Here is a 21,478-nt window from a genome sequence, read left to right on the forward strand (position 1 = left end):
CCTGCGTGCACCCTTCTTTTGGAAGATCCTCTCCTCCGTGGTAGGCTTGGATGGAAGACAAGTAGGCTTCTTTAAGTTAGAGAACTTTTTATAGAAGCTTCCTGCTGCAGTAAGCCATTTAGTACAGCAATGTGCTGATGCTTTATGCTGCCTTCGAAAAAGAGTTAAACAGGTCAACAAATATATTTATCATATTTGAGAGTTTGAAGCTCATAAAAATCAAAATTGGTAGTTTCTGTTACATTACAGTTACCAAGATTGCACGTGATATTTCCCCTAAATATAACAGTGTTTTGGAAACCTGGAGCAAGAAACCATTCATGTAATTGGCGCAGAAACCAGAAGTTTGGTTTGAACCTCAAAGGGAGTTTTGCCAAGGCCTTACTGTCTGCACATGAAATTTTGGTTCTTCAGTGCAGAACAAATGATCTGTTTTCATTTTTAGGCATGTCAGACCCGAACTGGCCTGAAGAGAGTCCTGTACCACCCACGAGAGCCGATGGCACTAACACTGGGTGTCCGAGATATGCAAATGATAGTGTATATGCTAACTGGATGATTTCACCCTCAGCGGCACAGTTAATGGACGCGTTTGATAGTTAACATTTCTTTGTGAAAGGTAATGGACTCACAAGGGGAAAACATGCCAAGAACAGAAAGTCTGCCGGCCCTTAGCAGACGTAGCGCCCTGGACAAGAGTTCTGAGTCCAACGATCAGGGACTCCTTTCTCTTCAGCCCTCGGCAGCGCCCAGTGTTGGTCTGTGTTCATCAGTGACCACCATACACTGTGTGCTCACACATGTGGGTCCCTGACTCACTACCTGAACTGTTTAATTTTTCTGGTTGCCAGCAATCAAGGCAACAAGATTTAAACATGAAGCACACACACACAAGGCAGCAGGAAAAAAACTGGCCAAAGCGACAGAATGACAGCCCAGCAAGGCCTCATAGTGGTGTCAGAGCCCTGCCGGGGCTGGAGGGGAAGAGGGGACTGTGCAACAGGCCTTGGCTCAGCATTTGAGATCCTAGGAACGGTTTTTTAAAATCACATAACCTTTTCTTAGGAAGACATTTGATTTTTATCATGATTAAGATAATTCTTCAATTTAGCACAATGGAGAGATCGGATGCCATATTTGCTAGTAGATCGGCGGTGTGAGGGGAGAGGGCCCCCAAGTCACATTTGTCCCCTTCACTGAGTGAACAGGTGAGAACAGCGCAAAGAAAAGGGGCGTTTGAGTGGAGTGGCCTCCAGTCCGAGGATTGTTGACAGCAGAGACTCGGCTGCTGTGACCCCCACCCCCGCCTGCCTTTGGTACACCACACGCGTCCAGCGCCAAAAGGTGGTGGCTCATCTCACACACTGGGAGAGGGTGGAGCTAGTGCTCAGTTTAAAGGGGCAGTTCAGCTAGTTATGTTAGAAGTAGCATTGACAATGACCAAAGATTGCTACACCTCTGATTACAATTCTGATGTGGAAAAGACAATGTTTTGGCTCTTATAGAGCTTGTGTGAAAAGGTCCATGTATCCGCTCTTCCTGTGTCTGTAACTTAATGCTGCTATAGCAAGACGTTTTTGTTTCTTAGAGTCTGACCATGACTCATAACCTTCTTGTCATTCTTCAGAGCTCGTTTGTGGTCACAGACACTCAGCACTCCTCCCATCTGGTGAGGGTGGCTTTCGGGAAGTCCCAGCAGCGCTTCTGTCTGTCTCAGCACTGTAACTTTGCAGGAGAGGGTCAGTTACCAAAACACTGCCTAGTCTTCAGACTTAAAGCACTGTGAAAGGACTTACAGTAGTCTCATTAAAATACTGTATTTTATAGGCATTTCACAAAAGCAGTAAGATCATGGCATTTTTGTAGCCAAGAAGGCTTGGTTGAGTATATGTCGGAGCCTCATGAGATGTGTGTGTGTGTGTGTGTGTGTGTGTGTGTGTGAATGTGTACACACACCCGGAGAGAGAGCTGGAAAAACACTTACTGGAGATGTAACGTGGCTTTAGGTTGGGGCCATTTTTCAGATACACTGTGATAACTTCTTTTAAAAATATCTAGTTGTGGTAAACTTTTGGTTTTCAGATGTGCTTAATCATAGTCTTATTAAATGCAGAAATAAGGACAAACTCTGTCAAATTATTAAAAATGCCTACCCAATAAGTGAGTTGCTACAGCAGGTTTGTTCTCGGCAGGGTGAGAACTCCAGGTCCAACTGGCTGACCCAGTGACGGGGAATTAACTCTTGACTAATAATCTCTGTATTCCTGAGTTATAAAAGTACTCATAGTTATTAGTCCTAGCAGACAGAATTTTCATATGCATATATGCAGAAGTTACTAAGTGTTAAGTATTACTGAGTAGCAATGTGTCAGTTATTAAAATTTGTAAAATCTATTTATGAAAGCTTATTAAACCGTACCATGTTAATTTGTTTTTGTAATCAAGGTGACTAATAAAATAATTTCAGTTATGTAAATAAAATCACGTATCATAAAATGTGTAAACTTCTTTTCTCTTTTTAACTTCCTAGTTGGAAACATCAGGCTTCTGATTTTGAAGTTTCAATACAAGGATTCAAATATCACAAGGGAATCTGTTGTGGTAACCACTGAGGAAGTAATAGGGACCAAAAGACTGGGAGGCTTTTGGTGATGTTGTTGATTTGTCTTGCACAATATGTATGTGAATAGGCACATTTATAGTAACTGTTAAAAACTCAGCTAGTTCTGCCACTGGGGAATTCCTTCCCTAGACCAGAGCAGCAGCCAAGGTCGAGTTCAGGTATTTGCAGTTCTCTAGCAATTTGCTTGCTGCTCATTCCTTGAAGCTGGAGTTGGACGGTTGTGGGAGAGAGAATGTAAAATACATAGTCATGACTAGAGGGTCCATTAGAAGTTGGAGGAAAAAATTTGCCCTGAACCACTCTGAAGCTTAAAATACTAAACACTTCTGTTTATGTCTTCCTGTTGGGTTGTGTAGAAATTCTGTGAGCTCCTCCTCAAATGCCTGGCAAGGAGCAGGTGAGTGAGTCGGCAAACACAAGTTGTCACCAACATAAATTCTGATTTACAGTTGCCTTGTGCATTGAATGCAGAGGGCCCGTGTCATTTCCTGGGTGCATACCTATGCATCTGCACACACAGGGGCTGTCCCAGGCCCGAGGTGCCACAGCTCCTGGCCCTCAGCGCCTGCATCTGCTCTCGGCTTCCTCCTTCAACCTGGACCACAGGGACTGGAAATAAATGTGATTTCTAGGGTCAGTTATTTGCTACCGCCTCTCCCTCTGAATGTTTAGAAACCCGTGCTGAGAAAAGCTAATAGTAAAATACTAAAAGCCCCTTTTTCCAGAGCATAGAACTTCCATTAGGAGTGTTTGTGTGGGTGTGTTTGGTTTATTCTTCTTAAAAAGCACATTCTCCACTAGCCTCCACAAAGGATTCCTTCCCATCAATAAGGCCAGCTTATTTGGGTGGAAATGTAGTTGAGTGTAATATCTGAGAACAGGGCTTGGACAAATACTTTATATACAAAAGAAAATTAGAAGGGAAAGTATAATTTCCCCCCGGCAGAGCAGTGAATGGTTTCCTCTCCTCCTTCAACCATATTCACATAGGATATTTAGCTGGTGGTATTTAGGGTGGTTCTAGGAAGTGCCTAAGAAATCCTTCCCTCTGTGGCCCTGGAAAAGAGGTAGTAAGGGTGGGTCTGAGGGACATGTGCAGCGGGGGGTGCGCACCCCTCTGATCTTCAGCATGAAAATGTGTGCAGAGCTTGTCCTCTGCTCCTGCGCCCACACAGACAGAAAACGCCCCTCTCCACCGAGGCTCCCTGCCCTGGCCCTCTCCCTTCTCCACGGCGGCAGCCTTGGAGGCCTTGTGAGAACTTTGTTAAGTCGCCCACCTCTTTAGGGAGCTGGAACTCACATGAAGGATTCTTAGCTGAGATCGTGAGAAACTAGAACCTGTATGTAGAGAGCGTTTCAGTTTGGGGCACACTGCCGTGTCCTGCAGCCTGGGCCGGATGGGTGGCTGTGTGACAGCTAGGAGAATAAGCTTCACCTTCAGAGTTAAAGAGGCACATGTTGTGAACGTCTGAAAGAAATCACAGTTAATCTTTGCAACTCAGGTTTTGATTGCTATGTCAAGCGACAAGATGTTTTTGCAGATGTTTCTGGGATGTGCTAAATCACAGGACGTGGCCAATTGAGATCTCTCAGTGGGAGCCCAGGCCAGGGAGCTGTGACAAGGAGGCCTTCTCCGCAGCTACAGGGACGTCAGTGTCAGAGAGAACAGGGCCAGGCAGCATGGAGGGAGTTGCGACCCAAGACCACCTCAACCACTATGACTTCAGGAGGTCTGTGCCACACCAGGAGAGACCATGATCCTGCGTCCTTTCAGACAACACTGAGCAATTCAAGTTCAAAATTAGTGTGAGGTAAATTAGGCAAGGTAAGGAAAGTGCATTCTAAAACTAAAAAAAAAAAGCCTTTTTTCATTTTTTGGGAAGGAAACCATTTTGATATTTCATACACAGATAATATTTACTGTGCAAACTGTCAATTTCTTGAATAAAAATGTGCAGTTCATTTTAAGTGTCCATGTTTTTATTTATCTTTGTCAATTTTGTAGACAGTACCAGAGTAAACCCTATCCTTGTTGGCTGCTCTTGTTTCTAACTGGCACTCCAGTCTTTTTCTGCACTTGTCATTTTCCCCACGGAGGAAAGTCATTCCTGTGAGTCGAGAAGGGTCCAGCCCAGGAGAAGGCAGAACATGAGGCTGCCTCTTGCTACTTGAGGCAGGACTTTGACCGGAGGTCTGCGGGAAGCCAGTGTGGTACCTGTGTCACAGCCTCTGTCCTCGGAGGCTCCTCTCACTCAGGAGTATATTTTGTGCCTTTCTCCTGAGAGTTTTAAAGAGCTTGAAAATTTTCCTCTTGGCTCTATGGCCGCGGGGCCTGAGAGGCCAGGAGCACACCAAGGGTTTGGGGGACATTATGAGTGTCTGGAAAGAAAAGTAAGATTATAGGAAGTGACTTTTTAAGAATAGGAGTGACATAGAGAATGAAAGGATTCTGGTCTCTCACAAGAGAGTCAATGAAAGAAGTGAAAGAAGTGTTGTGGTAGAAAATTATATTTTTTAAGAGAGGTCCAATTATCTAGAATCATTAGCTTTGTAGACATAAATAAAGACCACCCAAATGAGAACAAGCAGAAGTTACTTATTCTGAACTTGCTATAGCAAGGGAGTCAGCCATCATCACTTGTTTTTGGCAGAAACTCAAAGGCAGGCAGCGGAGTGGGAAAGCTTTATAGTAAAAAAAAGGGGGTGGAGGGGAGGCTTCAGGTGTCCTGTGATTCAAGGTTGTTGGCATGGGGAAGCTAGAAACATGTTAACTAGAAGCCAGGTGTCTTATGTGATTCACTTGGGGAACATATTTGGCTTTCTCGGATTGGTCCTGAGTTGGAAATGGCGGCAAAAAACAGGGAAGCCAGCATTCATTGACCAAGTCCTGACCATTCTGGGCTATTTACTGCAGAGGTTGTGGGTCAGAGTTCTTTGGTTTGTGTGGTCTGGTCACTGTCTGTTTGCATACTCAGTCCACCCTTTTGGTCACTTTTGCTTGTGAGAGGTTGACGAATTCAGGGAAGTCTAGAAATCCAGATCTTCACTACTTAGAGATTGCTGGTTCAGTCATCTCCATGGCCAACTGTCTTCTTGACCTTTCTGTTGTATCATCATGGTGATCATCTGATGAGGAACTGGCTGTACAGAAGCATTTCAAACCCTGGATAGAATGCAATGGACCAGCATCATGACCACTATGACAAAAACAAGAACAATTAATAATCCCTGTAAGATGCTTTGAACCAAGAATCTCAACCCAGGCCAAGGATAAATCCCATATAGTCCATGAGGATCAACCTAAGAGGGCCAAGTAGCTTTGCCTTGTATAGCCTGTCTCACCTGTCCTGTTTCACTGATCCAACAACAGTATTAGGAATGTCATAGACCATAACTAACCAACATGATATTTAGAGCAATGCAACTGTCCATCACTACTCATGCCAACGAGTTGAGACTGATCTGTGTTCCACCTAGAGAAGAGATAGTATCGCTAATGACTTCTGCCAGAGTTAGTGATAAATTTCTTACTATCCTGAATGTATGATTCCCACCAATGGGAACGCTGCTCTGATTGTTCTCATAAACAATGAGTCAGTAATTCCCTCGGGTAGACTGCTGAATAATCAAGGGTGACTTCGTTTTGGAGCTCAAGTCTGAGTTGGAATTTTCAGCCTTGTTGATTTATAGGGTTTCTGTGTCTCTGTGCATAGGCAAGTCTTGGAATATTATTCCTAACATACATGAGATGTTAATCTGAAGGAAACAGGACCAGGCATCCTGACCACAGAAGATGTCGTATCTGGTAGGGATACATGGAGATCTAGGATGAAAGAAGTTGTTCATGACAGAAGGCCAGAACTGCATTAGCTGGATTACATATTTAGATCTGTAATGATCTCTTATAGGTGGCAAGTATTTGACTCATCATCCTATGAAGGTTGTTGAATTCAAATTTAGAATTACCTAGGGTGTGATCAATAGATTGTAATAATTGGTTCTTTTTCTGGGAGAGAAGGATACTAGCACAATCACTTGTTTAAAGTCATTGGTACATGTTGCTGCAAATGGTGCTGCCATGAGCTATAATTCCCTATTGCCCTCTTTGATGAGACTGAATTTCCCAGATGTTTTCATCATGGGGGTCTGGTGGCGGATGGCAGATTCAGCAGGCAGTAAGATCTAGGGCAGTGGCTACTGTTTGGGATAATCTAACAATGGCATTAGAATTAGCAATGTTCTGACCTAACAATTGTAATAAACAGTAAAGACAAGAGAGGAAAAGGGTCATGACAACCAGCGGTCTGTAGAAAATGAGAAGAATGGTTATAAGCAAGCAGATAAAAAAACAAAACAGGAATTAGACAGGGGTCCTGGTCCAACGTCTTGGGCAGAAATTGTCCGCTATCCTAGGTCATCTGCTTGTTCTAAAGGTCTTGAGTCAGCTGTCTGCTTCTGAAGATCAGCTGCTTTTAGAGGATCTCTGAGAATCCTCAGTTTGAGATCCCCTATTGGAGTAGCCCTCCTGTTGTGTGGAATTCCAGATTGCTTCTTTAGTTGTAAAACGTGAACCCAAGGATTGATGCCCTAAAGTTTCATTGCTGTAACACATTTAAATCTAAAACATATTCAAATCCCACAGAGGGTGGAAACTGGATAAAATCTGATAAAAACTGAAAGTGTTCAAAGGGCCCTTGAGGCTTTGTTTCTTGGCCATGTCCCATCTTTATAGTTTTTCCAGGATTACGTTGTTGACAGGTGACACATAACCCTAAAATAACCTCAGCTGTCTCTTTAAATATTCTCTTCCAGAGTTGATTTAAGATAGAAATCAATTTGTACTCTATGAGTAGTTTCATGGAAAAATGTAGCTAATACCCATTTGAAATCATCTGGTGCTACCAAGTGACTGTCTTGGGGACACCAGAGGTTATCTAAATGAAGAGCACAGTCAGATTCTTCCCACTCTTCCTTTTCAGAATCAGGGACTAAATGTTGATATTATATAACGGCCTCTTTCAGTTGCTGCAGAGACTTATCTTTTGAGGGTTTAGATAGGGCCATAATCTTGGTTAAGGCTGCTTGTTTGGCATGATGATCTACTAGAGCATTTCTTTTAGCTTCAACGTTATCTCTTTTTGCGTGGTTCTCAGCCTTTATAATAGCCACCTCTCCAGGAAGTAGAGTGCATCTAAAAGTTGCTTAACTTGCTGTCCATTTTAGTGGGGGTTCTAGCATCACAAAGTCATGTACTACTCCAAAAGAATATTTGTTATCTGTATATTTATTTATTCTCTAGTCTTTGGCTGGTTCACAAGCTCTAGTGAATGCAATAAGTTCTGCCATCTGGGCTGATTTTATCTCAGGTAGAGGACTATATTCTAAAGGAGACTTTAAATTAGCAGTAGTATATGCTGCTTGATAACTTCAGCTTCAGGAATGATCCATCAACAAACAGTATTAGGTTAGGGTTCTCAGTAGGAGACTCTAATAAATCTGAGTGAGGTGCAGAGAGTTCCCTAGTTATTTGAAGTAACATAATCAGAAGGCTCCCCATCTTCTGACAGGGGAAGGAGAGTGGCAGGATTCAGGGTGTTGCTGCAATGAATAGTAATGTGAGGGGGAGAGCAGTAATAGAATTTCATGAGAGGTTAATTGGCTGGCTGAAAAGTGTTGTGTTCTCAGTCACTAGTAATGTCTGTACTGCAGGAAGAACTATGAGGTCAGGGAGGGAGCCTAGAACTAGATCAGCAGAAGCGTCAACAAGTTTTGCAGCAGAGCACCTGCCCTAAGACTAGGGAGATAAGCCTTTGCACCAGGTCAGGGGAAGGCTGTAGTAAGTGATGGGTTTGGGATGGTTCCCAGGAAACTCCAAGGGCTTGTCCAGATTGCTCATGCACAAGTAGACAAAAGGATTTTCTGTTGTTATGGACGTCTAGGGAAGGAAGCTGCCTTCAGATTCCAGAAGGCCTGTTCATCTCTTACTGAGAACTTAGGCAATTCATAAAGAGGTGTCACAATTGCAGAAAAATTTGGCACCCATTGTCTGCAATATCTAGTTAAACCTTGAAATCCTCTCAAATGTCACTTTGTGAAGGGTCTAGGATAGATTTGGATAGGTTTTAGCCTATCAGAAGAGAATGTTTTTTCCCCCTGGAGATGTGCCATGCCTTAAATAATGGACAGCATTTTGGCAAAACTGTAATTTATCTTTTGAAACTTTATGAATCTTTTTTTCTAAGGCTGAGAATAAGTAAATGGAATCCCTTTTCTCTGAGCAGAGTAGGAGATCATCTACATATTGTTATCAGAACTGAATCACAAGAGAAATTTAGATCAGATAAATCTTGATTAAAGACCTGGTAAAAACAGCAGGGAGCTTCAGTGAACCCCTAGGCCATGACTGTCCAGGAGGACTGTTGTTCTCCCCAGTGAAGGCAAAAAAGGTATTGACTGTCATTATTCAGCCTTAAAAAGGAATGAAATTCTGACACATGCTACAACATGGATGAACCTTGAGGACATTATGCTAAGTGAAATGAGCCAAACACAAAAAGACAAATACTGTATGATTCCATTTACATGAGGTACTCAGAGTAGTCAAATTTATAGAGACAGAAAGTAGAATGGTGGTTGCCAGGGGCTAGGGGAAGGGGAAGTTGGAAGTTAGTGTTTAACGGGTATAGAGTTTCAGTTTGTGATGATGAAAAAGTTCTGAAGATGGATAGTGGTGATGGTTGTAAAACAATGTGGATGTACTTAATGCCACTGAACTGTACACCTAAAAATGGTTAAAATGGTAAATTTTATGTTGTGGATATCTTGCCATTAGCACAAAAAAAATTATTGACTGTTCTAGAAGCACATTGAAAAAAGCTGAGCAAAGATTCACTATAAGTGGCTTGCAGGATGGTATTTGGGTTAGGAAGTGAGGAATAACAATGTTGTTGATGGCCTTGAGGTCTTAAACAAATGGATATCCCTGTCCACTTGGTTTCTTTACCACCAAAATGGGTGTATTACAAGGGCAGAGTATGAGAAGACCTTTGGATATAAGGCTTTCAACTGTAGGTTTAATCCCTTCCTTGCCTCTGGCTTCAAGTGATATTGGGGAAGTTTGGGTAATGGTTTGGTAGGATCTATCTGAACTTTAATAAGTTCTGCTCCAATTATTTTTCCCATATCAGTGGGATTTTTAGCCCATGGAGTATCAGGTACAGTGTCAAGATACTTATCTGGGGTATGCATCAAGTATAATGCAGGAGGCAAAGGTAGATCCTGAGCAGATCAACTTGCTTATGAACAGAGGAGTCCTCTGGAATCTCACTAATAGTCCCAAATACTCGGGAGTGCATTTAAGTCTCTTCCTGTTAAATTTGCAGAAGTGGTATCACAGAGCAGGAAGGAATGTTTTGCAACCAACGCCTCGAGGCTTACATTTAAGGTCTAGGAAATAGAGAAAATCTATGGGTTATCTGAAATGCTTACCACCTGTGTTGTGTGTTTACTCCCAGGAAAAAGTTGAGCAAAAGTGGCAGGGTGTAGTGCAGAAAGAGCAGCGCCTGAATCTACCAGAAATTGATGAGGTTGCCATCTATAGGGGGTAGAATTATGTCCACCAAAAGATATGTTCAAGTCCTTACCCCTAGAACCTGTGAATTTAACCTTATTTGAAAATAGGGTCTTTGTAGATGCAATTAAGTTCAGATGAGGTCATACTGGATTAGAGTGGGGCCTAATTCAATGATTGATGTCCTTATAAGAAGAGGGAAATTTGACCACAAGGAAGACACAGGGGAGAATACCATGTGAGAATGGATGCTGGTCTGGTGGAAACCCCAAACTCACAACACTGTGAGGGTGGCTCGAGCAACAGGGTTCTAGGACCTGTGCCTGTGTTCGACCCTATGATTCTCCTTGTCATGACAAACAACACTTTTAGACAGCACACAAAAAAGTAACACAAAAGACAGCAAAAAGAGATGAAAGGAATGGCCTGATTTCATCAAAGATGCCAAACAAATGGGAATCAGTACAAAACCGGACTTCCAAACTGAGAATAGATAGTAAGGAACTCAACACAAAGAGAGCAGAAGTCAGACCCAATGCCAGCCTACCACATCCTTGCAGACTTGATAAGCCAAGAACAGCAAGGCATAAGGGCCTCTGTGTGTACTGTACCTCATTGAAGGCTGTGGTCTGAGGCAACAAGCAGTGAAGACCACATCTTGGTGGGGCCACCAGGAAAACTGTGGAGACACATGAAGATCACCCACACGAAAACAGGCAAAGGCTATTTATTCAGAGCTTGCTATGGCAAGAGAGTCAGCCCCCATCGCGTGCACTTGGCAGAGACTCAAAGGCAGGCTAGGGGACGGGAAAAGCTTTATAGTTTAAAAAAGAAAAAGAAAAGCCTCAGATTGGAGATTGTTGGGAAAAAACTTAGTTAAAAAAAAAACTACCTTCTTCTGATATTAATCATACCACAGTTAAAGTTACTTTAGTATTTTCTCCAAGGGAATTACTTATTTTATAAACCCTGGTTAATCACCCTTATCTGCCATAGAATTTGAATTATGCATTATCTTCTCTCCAAATTCAAATTACATGCACTTAGTATTTGTTAGCAATTAAAAAATAATAAAAAACTAATAGTTTAAATCCAGCGATGGCAGAACCTCAATTATTTTAAAAACAATTCTAACAAAGGATTCAAATAACAGTTTACAAGAAGGGACAACCAACCCTAACCCCACTGCTTCGATTTCACATCAGGCCCTGTCCTGGGAGAGCCTCTGCAGTTTCCTCTCTGAACTTCTGTTTTCTCCACTGTAAACTGAGGACCATAACCTACTCCACAGGGAGGTCGAGAGGATTAAAAGGGTAAAAACAGAGGGAGCTGGGAGAAGCACCCGCTGCTGAGTGCATGCCCTGTTTGTGCCAGATGTGGCTACACAGCATGATCAGAAGGGAAGTGGAGGATACAGGGTGAAAAACAAAGGCTATAAATGAAAAAGAAAACCCGGCACTTATAGGGCTAGCAGAGGAGGACAAAGAAGAGAATGTTTGACATGGCAGGAGTGGTTCTACTGTGTGCTGCAGCCTGGTAGGAAGGGAAGCTGTTTTGCATGTGGTTAGTGGAGGAACAGACTTATGTTTGCTATCACTTTGGCCCCCACTAGAGAAAAGTTAGAGCTGTAGGATTTACCAGCATTCGCTCAATCACATATCCATGGGTATGCAGTGAGCACCTATAATGGGTCAGGCCCCATGCCTGGCTTAGGGTGCCAGAGAGAATAGGAGAGGCCGCATCCCTGCCCTCATGGAGCAGACAGTCCTGTCCAATTTAAAGTGTCCAGGGACAGCAGAAGGAAAGAGCAGCCTAAGCATTTGCCATTACTAGATGTGAGGCTAGAGGACAAGGTCCAGATGCCCCTGAATTTGTGGACTTCCTAAGGGCCATCAGCAGGATGTCAAGTATGGGCTGATTACAGCATCTTAACGAAGGACATACGGTGGACTTAGACTTGGATTGAGAGCTTCAAAGCTGCCAACCTGGTAACATAATCCCCTGATAGTTCAGTGATCTGCCATTTATATTTACTTGTAGTAATGCCTTAAGTATTTAAAGAACTTTGTTTTATCCTCTTAAATCCATCAATGCTGTGCTCTGTACCATTTGCCAGAGTTTCCCCACTCTCTAATTCTCCCAAGAGAGAATACCTCACCTTTGCATTCACACACCCAAGTTGGGTCCTCAACTTACAGGATAAACACTCATGGCAGGTTTAGACTCCACAGAACTAATTTACACTAAGTAGACTCACACAAAGCTGATCTCCATACTAACGCATAACCAGCCAACCAGACAGAGAGCTTACTTATGACAGGCAGTAAATTTAGTCAGGCACACTGTCTGCTCAAGAAGCTGGTCAAGTGGCAGAGATTCTGGACAAGGGAAGGACCCTTGCATGTTCTTATTTTAATCAATTCAATTCATAGTTATTGAACACTTACTATGTGCAAAGTACTGGCAGATGAAAAGACATGATCCTTATCTTCAGGAGCTCACAGACCCATGGAATCTATGACTAGATGAATTCTTTACTCTTGGGCCAGGTTGGGGGGAAGTAGTGTTAGAACTATAAATGTTTACAAGTGCTCAGAAATGACATGAGAGAGAAGGGAAACTTTGAAGTTGGGAAAAGACTGGACATTCAGCAAGCCTGGCTTAGAAGTAGACTGTCCAGACCCTCTCACTCACAGGATTTCCCACAGGACATATCCAAGGAGAACATCTGGGTTAAAGACATCCCAACAACCATCGTCCAATGAAGACAGCTGTGATTAGGAACAAATCCTCCCCTCCTGGAATGCCTCTTCTACAGGACACATCCCATAGTCATCCCAGCCTTCTGCTCTAACTAATGCACTTAATGATGACAATGAGCTCCGACTGCCTGTCATCTGCCAGACACAACGCCAAACACTTCAAATACAAAATTGTGTATAATCCTCACAACAATCTTAGGAAGCACACGCTATTGTTATTGGCCCAATACAGCTGAGGAAACTGAAGCTTAGAGAGGCAAAGCCCAGATTGCCTGCCAAGGTAGCTCCGTGAGGAAAGCAGACCCCGATGGGAGGCAGAGCCGGTGGAAGGTTGACCTCAGAGCCACTCTTAGTACCGCCACGTCCCGCCCAGACACAGGCAGGGGCTGGTGCAGCCCGGCATCCTCTTGACTGCAAGCCGTTACTCCCCAGGGCAGGACAAAGTGCCTTGGTGATGTCCCTGGAATAAGCAGTCAAGTGGAGGGGATGTCAGAGAAGGCTTTTCTTTTTTCCACTCACTAAAATCATGCAACGTCAGACCGCGAAGCCGTTTTCCAGAATGCCTACCTCAACTCCCTCGTTCCATATATAAGGGAACTCAGGTCCAAAGAAATGGAGTGACTAGCCTAAGGTCACTGGCAGCCCAGGGCTCCCTTGCTAGGGCCTCATGCGCAGCCCAGCACTCCGGAGGATGCTCTCACAGCTCCGGTGACCTATCAGTCCTTAGCTCAGTGCCTACGCAGGCACTCATCGCCCCTTCGGGCTCCCAAGGACAGGACTCCCGCGCAGGACAGTGCTGCCATCCCCGGCCGAGTCCCTCTCTCCTGCAAAGCCGGGGGTCCGGCCTGAGCTGGTATTCACGTACCCTGCAGACGCTTGCTCCGGCAGGAGCAGTTTCCTGCCGGGGGCACTCTCCTAGCCTCCACAAATCGTTTTTTGAGCTACACACACATGCATATTTTGAACAGATTCATCAGTACTGTATGCCAATCATGGAGCTGTGTATGGCAGGCGCTGGGCGCGGGCGTGGCTGGGGCGGGGGCGTGGGCGTGGCTGGGGCGGGCACGGGCGGGGCGTCGCGGGCGCGCGCGGCGGCTGCCTCATTTCCTCATGCGCGCCGGAAGTGGCCGTTGTCGGCGCGGCGGCGCGCCGGGAGGGGGCTGGTGAGGCGGTGGCGGCCTCAGTGCAGGGGACTCCGCCGGGGTGTGCCCGCGGCCGGGGAGGAGGTGGCTGGGCGGCGGCTGCGCTGCGCGGACGGAGAGCGCGGTGAGTACGCGGCCCATCCGGTCTCGCCCGCCCGCGGCTCCCACCGCTCGGGCCCGGGCAGTGCGGGCGCCCGGGCGCGGGCGGGGGCTGTGGGTCCCTGTCCGGTTCGGGTCACCTCTCGGACGAGACCCCCGGGGGTCCTGTCCCCGTGGCGTCGCCTCACGGACAAGCCCTCCGGAGTCTGCCCCGGTGTCAGGCAAAGCTGCGGTTTTTCGGAGCGTTTTGAGTTTTCTTTTGAGAACGGTGTTGCCAGAGACCGTTGGTTTGCGTGTGTTTTATTTTTATCACTTTTTTGTTTTAACCAACTCGCCACTATTTCTGCTGCTCTCAGGGGATAAACTTCGTAGTCAGCTGTTAGCTCTTTATTTGCTTTAGAGTAGTATCCTCCGAGGGCAGCCCCTCTGTTTCTGCCAGATGCCAGGCCCTTTAAAAATGCACCTTTGGGTAGGAATTGGTGGGGCCCGGAGACCGCGGGACGGGGAGGCTCTTGCATTTTCAGACTTCGTCTTGAAAATTGCACTATTCCTGAGCAACTGGCTGAGACATAATTTGTAAATGCAATAGTGATGCTTTTATTTATGGTGATGTTATTTGTTGTTTGATTATAAATCTTAAGTTTTTATCCTTCAGCCTGCTCTTGAGATTTATATGGGGTGTCTGGACATTTACCCATCACTGAAGGTTCTCAGAAACTGGGCCTTCATTTCTGGTGGAATTAATGTTATATTAAAATAGTACTTTCGAACTTAGAAGGGGGAAACCAAGTATTTTATGACTGAGAATGTTAACGTTCATTTTGTTTTATTATTCTGATACCATTTATTTAAAATTGTCATGTGACTAAAAGAATGTAAAAAGGATGTTGGATTTCCAGTATTTATGGCTCAGAGAATTTTGACATAAATAAGCACAGTTTTGGTTCCAATTTGGAAATTAGATTTTTTTTCTTTCTTAACTTTTTTATTGAGGTATCAAATATGTATGAAGTCATCAAGTGCATAAATCTTAATTGTACAGCTCAATGAATACTTATTTATTAACTTGTGTAACCACCAGCTAGATCAAATTATACCTATAGAACATTTTCATCCTCCCAGGATTTTCCCTCTGCTTCTTCCAAGTCAGTGATACCCCTGCCCCGCCCCCCTCATCAGCATTCTGATTTCTGTCATCATCTATTAGTTTTGTGTATTTTGGCCTTGGTATTAATGAAATCATACAGTATGCTCAGCACATTGCTTCTGAGATTCACCTATGGTGTTTCGTGTATCAGTAGTTCATTCTTTTTTATTGCTGTGTAGTATTCCTTTGTATGATTACTCTTCTGTTGATGGATATTTGTGTTTCCAATATTTGTATATTATGTATTTTGAAGAATGCTGTGAACATTCTTGTAAATGTCTTGGTGAACATCTGTATGCATTTCTGTCAGCTGTGGAATGGCTGAATCATAAGGTAGGTAGAAAATTACGTTTTAACCAAAATGGAGCCTTCCTCTTTTTTTCTAATAGAATTTGTTATTTTAACTTCTATAACATTAAAAATTGGTAAAAAGCATAACTATTATGACTCGAAGACTTAGATGATTCGTTACCGTATTATTATTTACTCCTTGGATTGCACAGCTATGACAGTCTTCTTCCAGAGTGTCATTACTTATTCAACTGTCTGTTAGACGAGTCTGTTAGATGGAACTGGTGATGATCTGTCCCTGAAGCTTGTTGTATAATACTTAGGTAAGAACTGTGTTACTCAAGTTAGTGGTTGTTAGGGGAAACGAAACACCGAAAGGTTATGACTAAAAATGGATTGAAGAATCATGGGATTGCAAGCCAAAGAACTTACACAACAACTAAGTATAAATGTAAAATTGAGTTATAGGTTAGTTACAAATGTGATTTTATTACAGGAGTACAGTGATTTCCATGTGTGCTGAGATACTGATACATTTATAGTGGGAACAGATAACAAAAATTACTAAACATTTGTGGAAAATCAGTAGCATCTAAGAGATGCCCCAGACTGAACAAATACAAGAACTAGACCTGAAGCAATGGAGTTAATGTAATAAACAGAAGAAAACTTTAAAATAAATATTAGTATGCTCAGATTGGGGAGTGTATCGTGCCTATTGAACATATACAGGCCGCCCTGAAAAAGAGCAGTCAGTTCTTGAATATTAAAACATAGAAAGTAGGAAAAACTAACCATAACATGGAAAATAGATCCAAAAGAGCCAAAGTACATCTAATAGGAGTTCCAGGAGGGAATGGAAATTGCAGAGGAGAAATAACCACAGAGATAACGGAAATCACAAGGGTAGGAGTATCCAGGCAGAGTCTTGGGCGGCCAGAGCCAAACAGAAAAGATATATCAGTTAAGAGAGAAAGTACTGGCAAATATAAATCAACTCTTCTCTATGCTCTCCAATTCTTCATCTGTGTGGTGGAGACTATCAGGAAGTATACCTTTTCAGAGAGCTTGTGGAAAGATGTGGCACAGATTGAGGGTTTGTGGCTGTGTTAACTGCTACTGTTCCCCATTCTCCTCCACACGCAACTCGCAGTGGATGCCAGATTTCCCATTCCTACCTTACAGTAGAAATGGAAGCAAAATACTGTGTCAAGGGGGCAAAGGAAGAAAACAAGGAAATTTCTCTGAGTAGAAGTATATGAGTTTGTGAATGGAATAGACATGCTGAGAGTCTTAAAAGAATATTGATAGACACACCTAGATACACTCTGATGAAATTTATGAACTTCTTGGATAAATATAGTCTCATAGCTTCCGAAGAGAAACATATGGTTACCTATAAAGGAGTGGAAATCAGACTTGCAATTAGACTTCTAATCTGGTATGTGGAATGTGAGATGACAGTGGAGCCATGTTTGAAAAGTGCTCATGGGACATAGTTTGAACTCAGAATCTTATCCCTAACTAAACTGTCATTCAAAGTGGGCAAAATAAAGTCATTCTCACCCATACCCACTAGGAATACCCCAGGATATACTATGACAAATGAAAAATTTATCCAAGAAAAACAGATGTGGAATTCAAGAAACAGTGATGGAAGAAAACAGTAAAACTTATTTCTTAACTCCAAGCCATTGATAACTATAGCTAAAAAATTTAACACAGTGCCTAGGAAGGATTCATAAACCAAAGTAGGTATAGTTTTAAAGTCTATAATCTGGAACAGATATAGAGTTGGTTGGGAAGGTAGAAAATAGGTAAAGGCATGTTGGAAGGCTTGTCCTGAGCAAAGGAGAAGCTATAGGTACTGACTAATTACGTGTTGGAATGAATACTTTAAGGAAACTTAACTGAGAACTTCTATTTCCAGGGATTTATCTTATAGATGAAATAACATATGTGGAAAGTCATGTATATATAATGCTATTTATGCTGAGATGTTTAATAGTGGCAATAGATTTGGAAGGATACACAAAAACTGGAGAGGGGATTTGGGCCTCTGGGATAAAAGGGAGAGGTTTCACTGTATGCCCTTATATCATGATTAACCTTTTTATCACATGTATTTATTTTGTGGAACTTTAGAAATATGAAAAGATTTTAGGAGTGTAAAAAACATGTAAGGATTTAGAGCACAGGTTGCCAAATCTGGCTGACCACCTATTTTAGTATGATCTGTGACCTAAGAATGGCTTTTATATTTTTAAATGCTTGAAGAAAAACCAAAAGAAGAATACTTTGTGACATGGAAATTATATGAAGTTCAAATTGGAACACAGCTGTGCTCATTCATTTACACATCGTCCATGTCCATGACTGCTTTTGTGCTACAAGGCAGAGTTGACAGGTTGTAATATTTACTGTCTGACCCTTTACCTAAAATGTTTGCTAAGCCCTGGTTTAGAGGCCAGAAATAGACCTCCATATATGTAGGAATTTTGCTTATGATACAGGTGGTCTTTCAGGGGCTGGCCTGGTGGTGTGGTGGTGAAGTTTGCACTCTTCTTGGGCTGCCCAGGGTTTGCAGGTTCGGATCCGTGGCGCAGACCCATGCACCACTTATCAAGCCATGCTGTGGCAGGCATCCCACATATGAAGTAGAGAGATATGGGCACGGATGTTAGCCCAGGGCCGATCTTCCTCAGCAAAAAGAAGAGGATTAGCAGCGAATGTTGGCTCACGGCTAATCTTCCTTGCCAAAAAAAAAAAAAAAAAAAGTGGCCTTTCAAAGTAGTGACAAGAGCATAGATTGTTTAATAAATGGTAAGAATTGACTGTCTATTTGAAGAAGTAAATTTTCTTTTAGGATTATTTCTGGTAGGGAAGCTAGAATCGAAAGGCACGAAGGAAAAGATTGATAGATTTAACGCCGTTAACAACAAAACAAAACTTTGCGTAATGGGAAGTAACACCTAACACTTAGTGAGCGCTTAATGCTTGTCATGTTTTACTTGATTAATTGTTACAGTAACACTCCAAGGTAGATTCTGTAATTATCCTCACTTAAAGATGAGAAAACTGAAGCTTATAGAGGTTAAGGAATTTGTCTGTAATGAAGAGTTACAAAGTGGTAGAACAGATAGGTGAATTTAGGCCGTCTGGTTCCCAAGACTATTATACAGACGAGACAAACAGAGAAGTATTTGTAATCAAATATCATTTTATAGGTATTATCTGTGTCAGCACATCTGGATCTACCTCATTCCTTTTAAACATTCTGTTGTATAAATCTCTGCAGTTACTTAGCTTTTCCTCTATTGATGGACTTTAAGTTGCTTTTATTTTTATTTTGCTGTTACACGACACTAGTAAACATCGTATGCATGTGACTTTATATAGTAGTATGAATATTTCTGTAGTATAGAATCTTAAAAGTGGAATTGCAGATTGCTGGATTAAAGGACATGTGCATTTAAATCAAATTTGTCCTCCAAAAAATAAGAAGAGTGTGTATGTGTATTTTTAGTATCTCTTTAATCAAAGGAATTGTAACATCTTGGAAGGAACTTTGGCATCCAGGCAAACTACCTCATTTTATAGAAGAAGCTCAGAGAGGTTAATATTATGCCCAAGATTACATAGCTATTAAGTAGCTATTACACTTGACTCTTTGAGTTGTTTTTACTGTGCCACAGGCTGCCTTTGGCATATTTTTCTGCTTTGCCTGTAATGATACCATGAGTATTACTCTTGTGTGTCTTGCTGAAGTTTGAGTACCATGAGTATAGTTTTCCCCAGAAACACTTGTCAAAATGACTGATCTGGTATGACTTGTTCTTGGCACCCAACACACTGCCTGACTTAGTTTGGGTGGCTGTAACAAAGTACTATAGACTGAGTGGCTTATAAACAGCAGAAATTTATTTCTCACAGTCTGAGATCAGGGTGCCACCATGGTTGGGTTCTGGTGAGGGCCCTCTTCTGGGATGTAGATTGCCGACTTCTCATTGTATCTTCACATGGCAGAAAGAGGGCTTCATAGCTCTCTGGGGTCTCTTTCATGAGGGCACTAATCCCATTCATGAGGGCTCCACCTCAGGACCTAATTACCTCCCTAGTCCCAGCTCCTGATACTATCACATTAGGGGTTAGGATTTGAACATGTGAATTTGGGGGGAAAGAAACATTCAGTCCATTGCGGTGCCTGACACACAGTAGGTACGTAAATTGTTGAATGAGTGCTGCCTTCTGGTGATAAGCACTTTTATTTCTAAATACTTACAAACCATTTATTCAATGACATGTTAAAGAATCCATGTATCGTTATAATATCATCAATTGCTCAAGAAGTAAAAGGTTCTAATTCTCTCCTTCACAAATATGTATACTTCATAATATTTTAGTTTCATTTTTCTGACAGCGGTTATGTTTTCCAAATAATTTTGTGACTTTGTTTTTGTTGTGTAAAAAATGAACTCAAAATTGTAAATTTAGGTTTTGAAAACTTTAATAAAAATATTCTGTGCAAAAAAATTTAAGATTATACAGAATAGAACTTTAAAAATAAGATTCAAATGGATCGTTTGTATTTTGCAGAAGGCAGTAAGTTACTCTTATTGCGGAAGTTAGTTTGGCACACTGCAGTGTCAGTATCCTGGAAATGACGTATGAAGTATGTGTTAGTAGTATCATAAAATTATAGAATCAAAAGATTGTGTAGAACCTGCTTAAAGATTGAGTAGGGATCAATGCTGTAAAATAAACTACCTTTAGCACTCTTCTCTTGTCCCAAAAATCACAAGGCAAATAGAAGAGATGTAATGAGACCTTCAGAGTAATCTGAGTTCTCCTTTTTTGGGGGGAGTGGGGAGGATGCTTAGTTTTGTTTTTTAAATCCAAACTTGCAGTCCACAAATTTTCATGCTTGTCTTAGTGAACAAAATGAAGTTTTCTTTGGAGCTACTACTGGAACTAAATCTGATTTGGTTTTATTTTTTAAATAGCTTCATTGAGGTATAATTGACGTACAGTAAACTACGCATATTTAAAGTGTACAATTTGATAATTTGAACATATGTATACACCTGTGAAATCATCACCACAATCAAAATGATGGACAGATCCACTCCCAAAAGTTTCCTTGTTCCCTTTTATAATTCCTTCCTGGTACCACCTCCTCCACCCCCACCCTGCCCCAGGCAACCATTGACTCAACTGCTTTCTGTCACTACAGATTACCTTACATTTTCTAGTTTTATATAAATGGAATCTTACTCTTTTGTTGTTGGGCTTCTATCACTCAGAGTAGTTAATGAGATACACCATGTGAAGCATATATCAGTAGTTTATTCCTTTTTATTGCTGAGCAGTGTTCCATTGTGTGGCTGTACTACAGTTTGTTTATCCATTCACCTGTTAATGGACCTTTGAGTTGTTTCCAGTTTTTGGCTGTTACATATAAAGCTGCTATGAACGTTTGTGTACAAGTCTTTGTATGGACATATGCTTTCATTTCTCTTGAATAAATATCTGGGAATGGAATGACTTGATCATATGGTAGGCTTGTGTTTAACTTGTTACGAAACTGCAAAACCATCTTAGATTCCCACCAGCACTGTATGAAAGTTCTAGTTCCTCCACATTGTTACCAACGTGTTAGATTTTTTAATTTTAGCCTTTCTAAAATTAGCCATTTGGTGTAATAGTATCTCCTTGTGGTTTGAATTTGCATTTTCCTAATGACTAACAACGTGGAGCATTTTTTTCATGTGCTTATTTGAAGTGTTTGTTCAAATCTTTTGCCAATTTTTAATTGAGTTGTATTTATTTTGTTATTGTATTTTC

General features: G+C 42.1%; 2 protein-coding genes across 3 annotated transcripts in view; both read left to right on the top strand.

Moving 5' to 3' along the window:
• Nucleotides 1-2,484, top strand: part of RET (ret proto-oncogene) — a 57,040-nt gene extending 54,556 nt beyond the window's left edge. Inside the window, exon 20 of the mRNA XM_014788968.2 lies at nucleotides 446-2,484. Coding sequence (XP_014644454.2) covers nucleotides 446-603 — 158 coding nt within the window. The 3' untranslated portion in view covers nucleotides 604-2,484. The remainder of the gene's footprint in view (nucleotides 1-445) is intronic.
• Nucleotides 2,485-14,129: 11,645 nt separating this feature from the next.
• CSGALNACT2 (chondroitin sulfate N-acetylgalactosaminyltransferase 2) overlaps nucleotides 14,130-21,478 on the top strand; it is a 43,018-nt gene continuing 35,669 nt past the window's right edge. For both annotated transcript variants that reach the window (XM_087431865.1, XM_004432423.3), the window contains exon 1: nucleotides 14,130-14,221. The gene's annotated coding sequence lies outside the window, so the exon portion shown is untranslated. The remainder of the gene's footprint in view (nucleotides 14,222-21,478) is intronic.

Source organism: Ceratotherium simum, chromosome 6, assembly GCF_057802395.1.
Source record: "Ceratotherium simum simum isolate JZ-2026a chromosome 6, ASM5780239v1, whole genome shotgun sequence".
In the NCBI taxonomy this organism is placed as follows: Eukaryota; Metazoa; Chordata; class Mammalia; order Perissodactyla; family Rhinocerotidae; genus Ceratotherium; species Ceratotherium simum.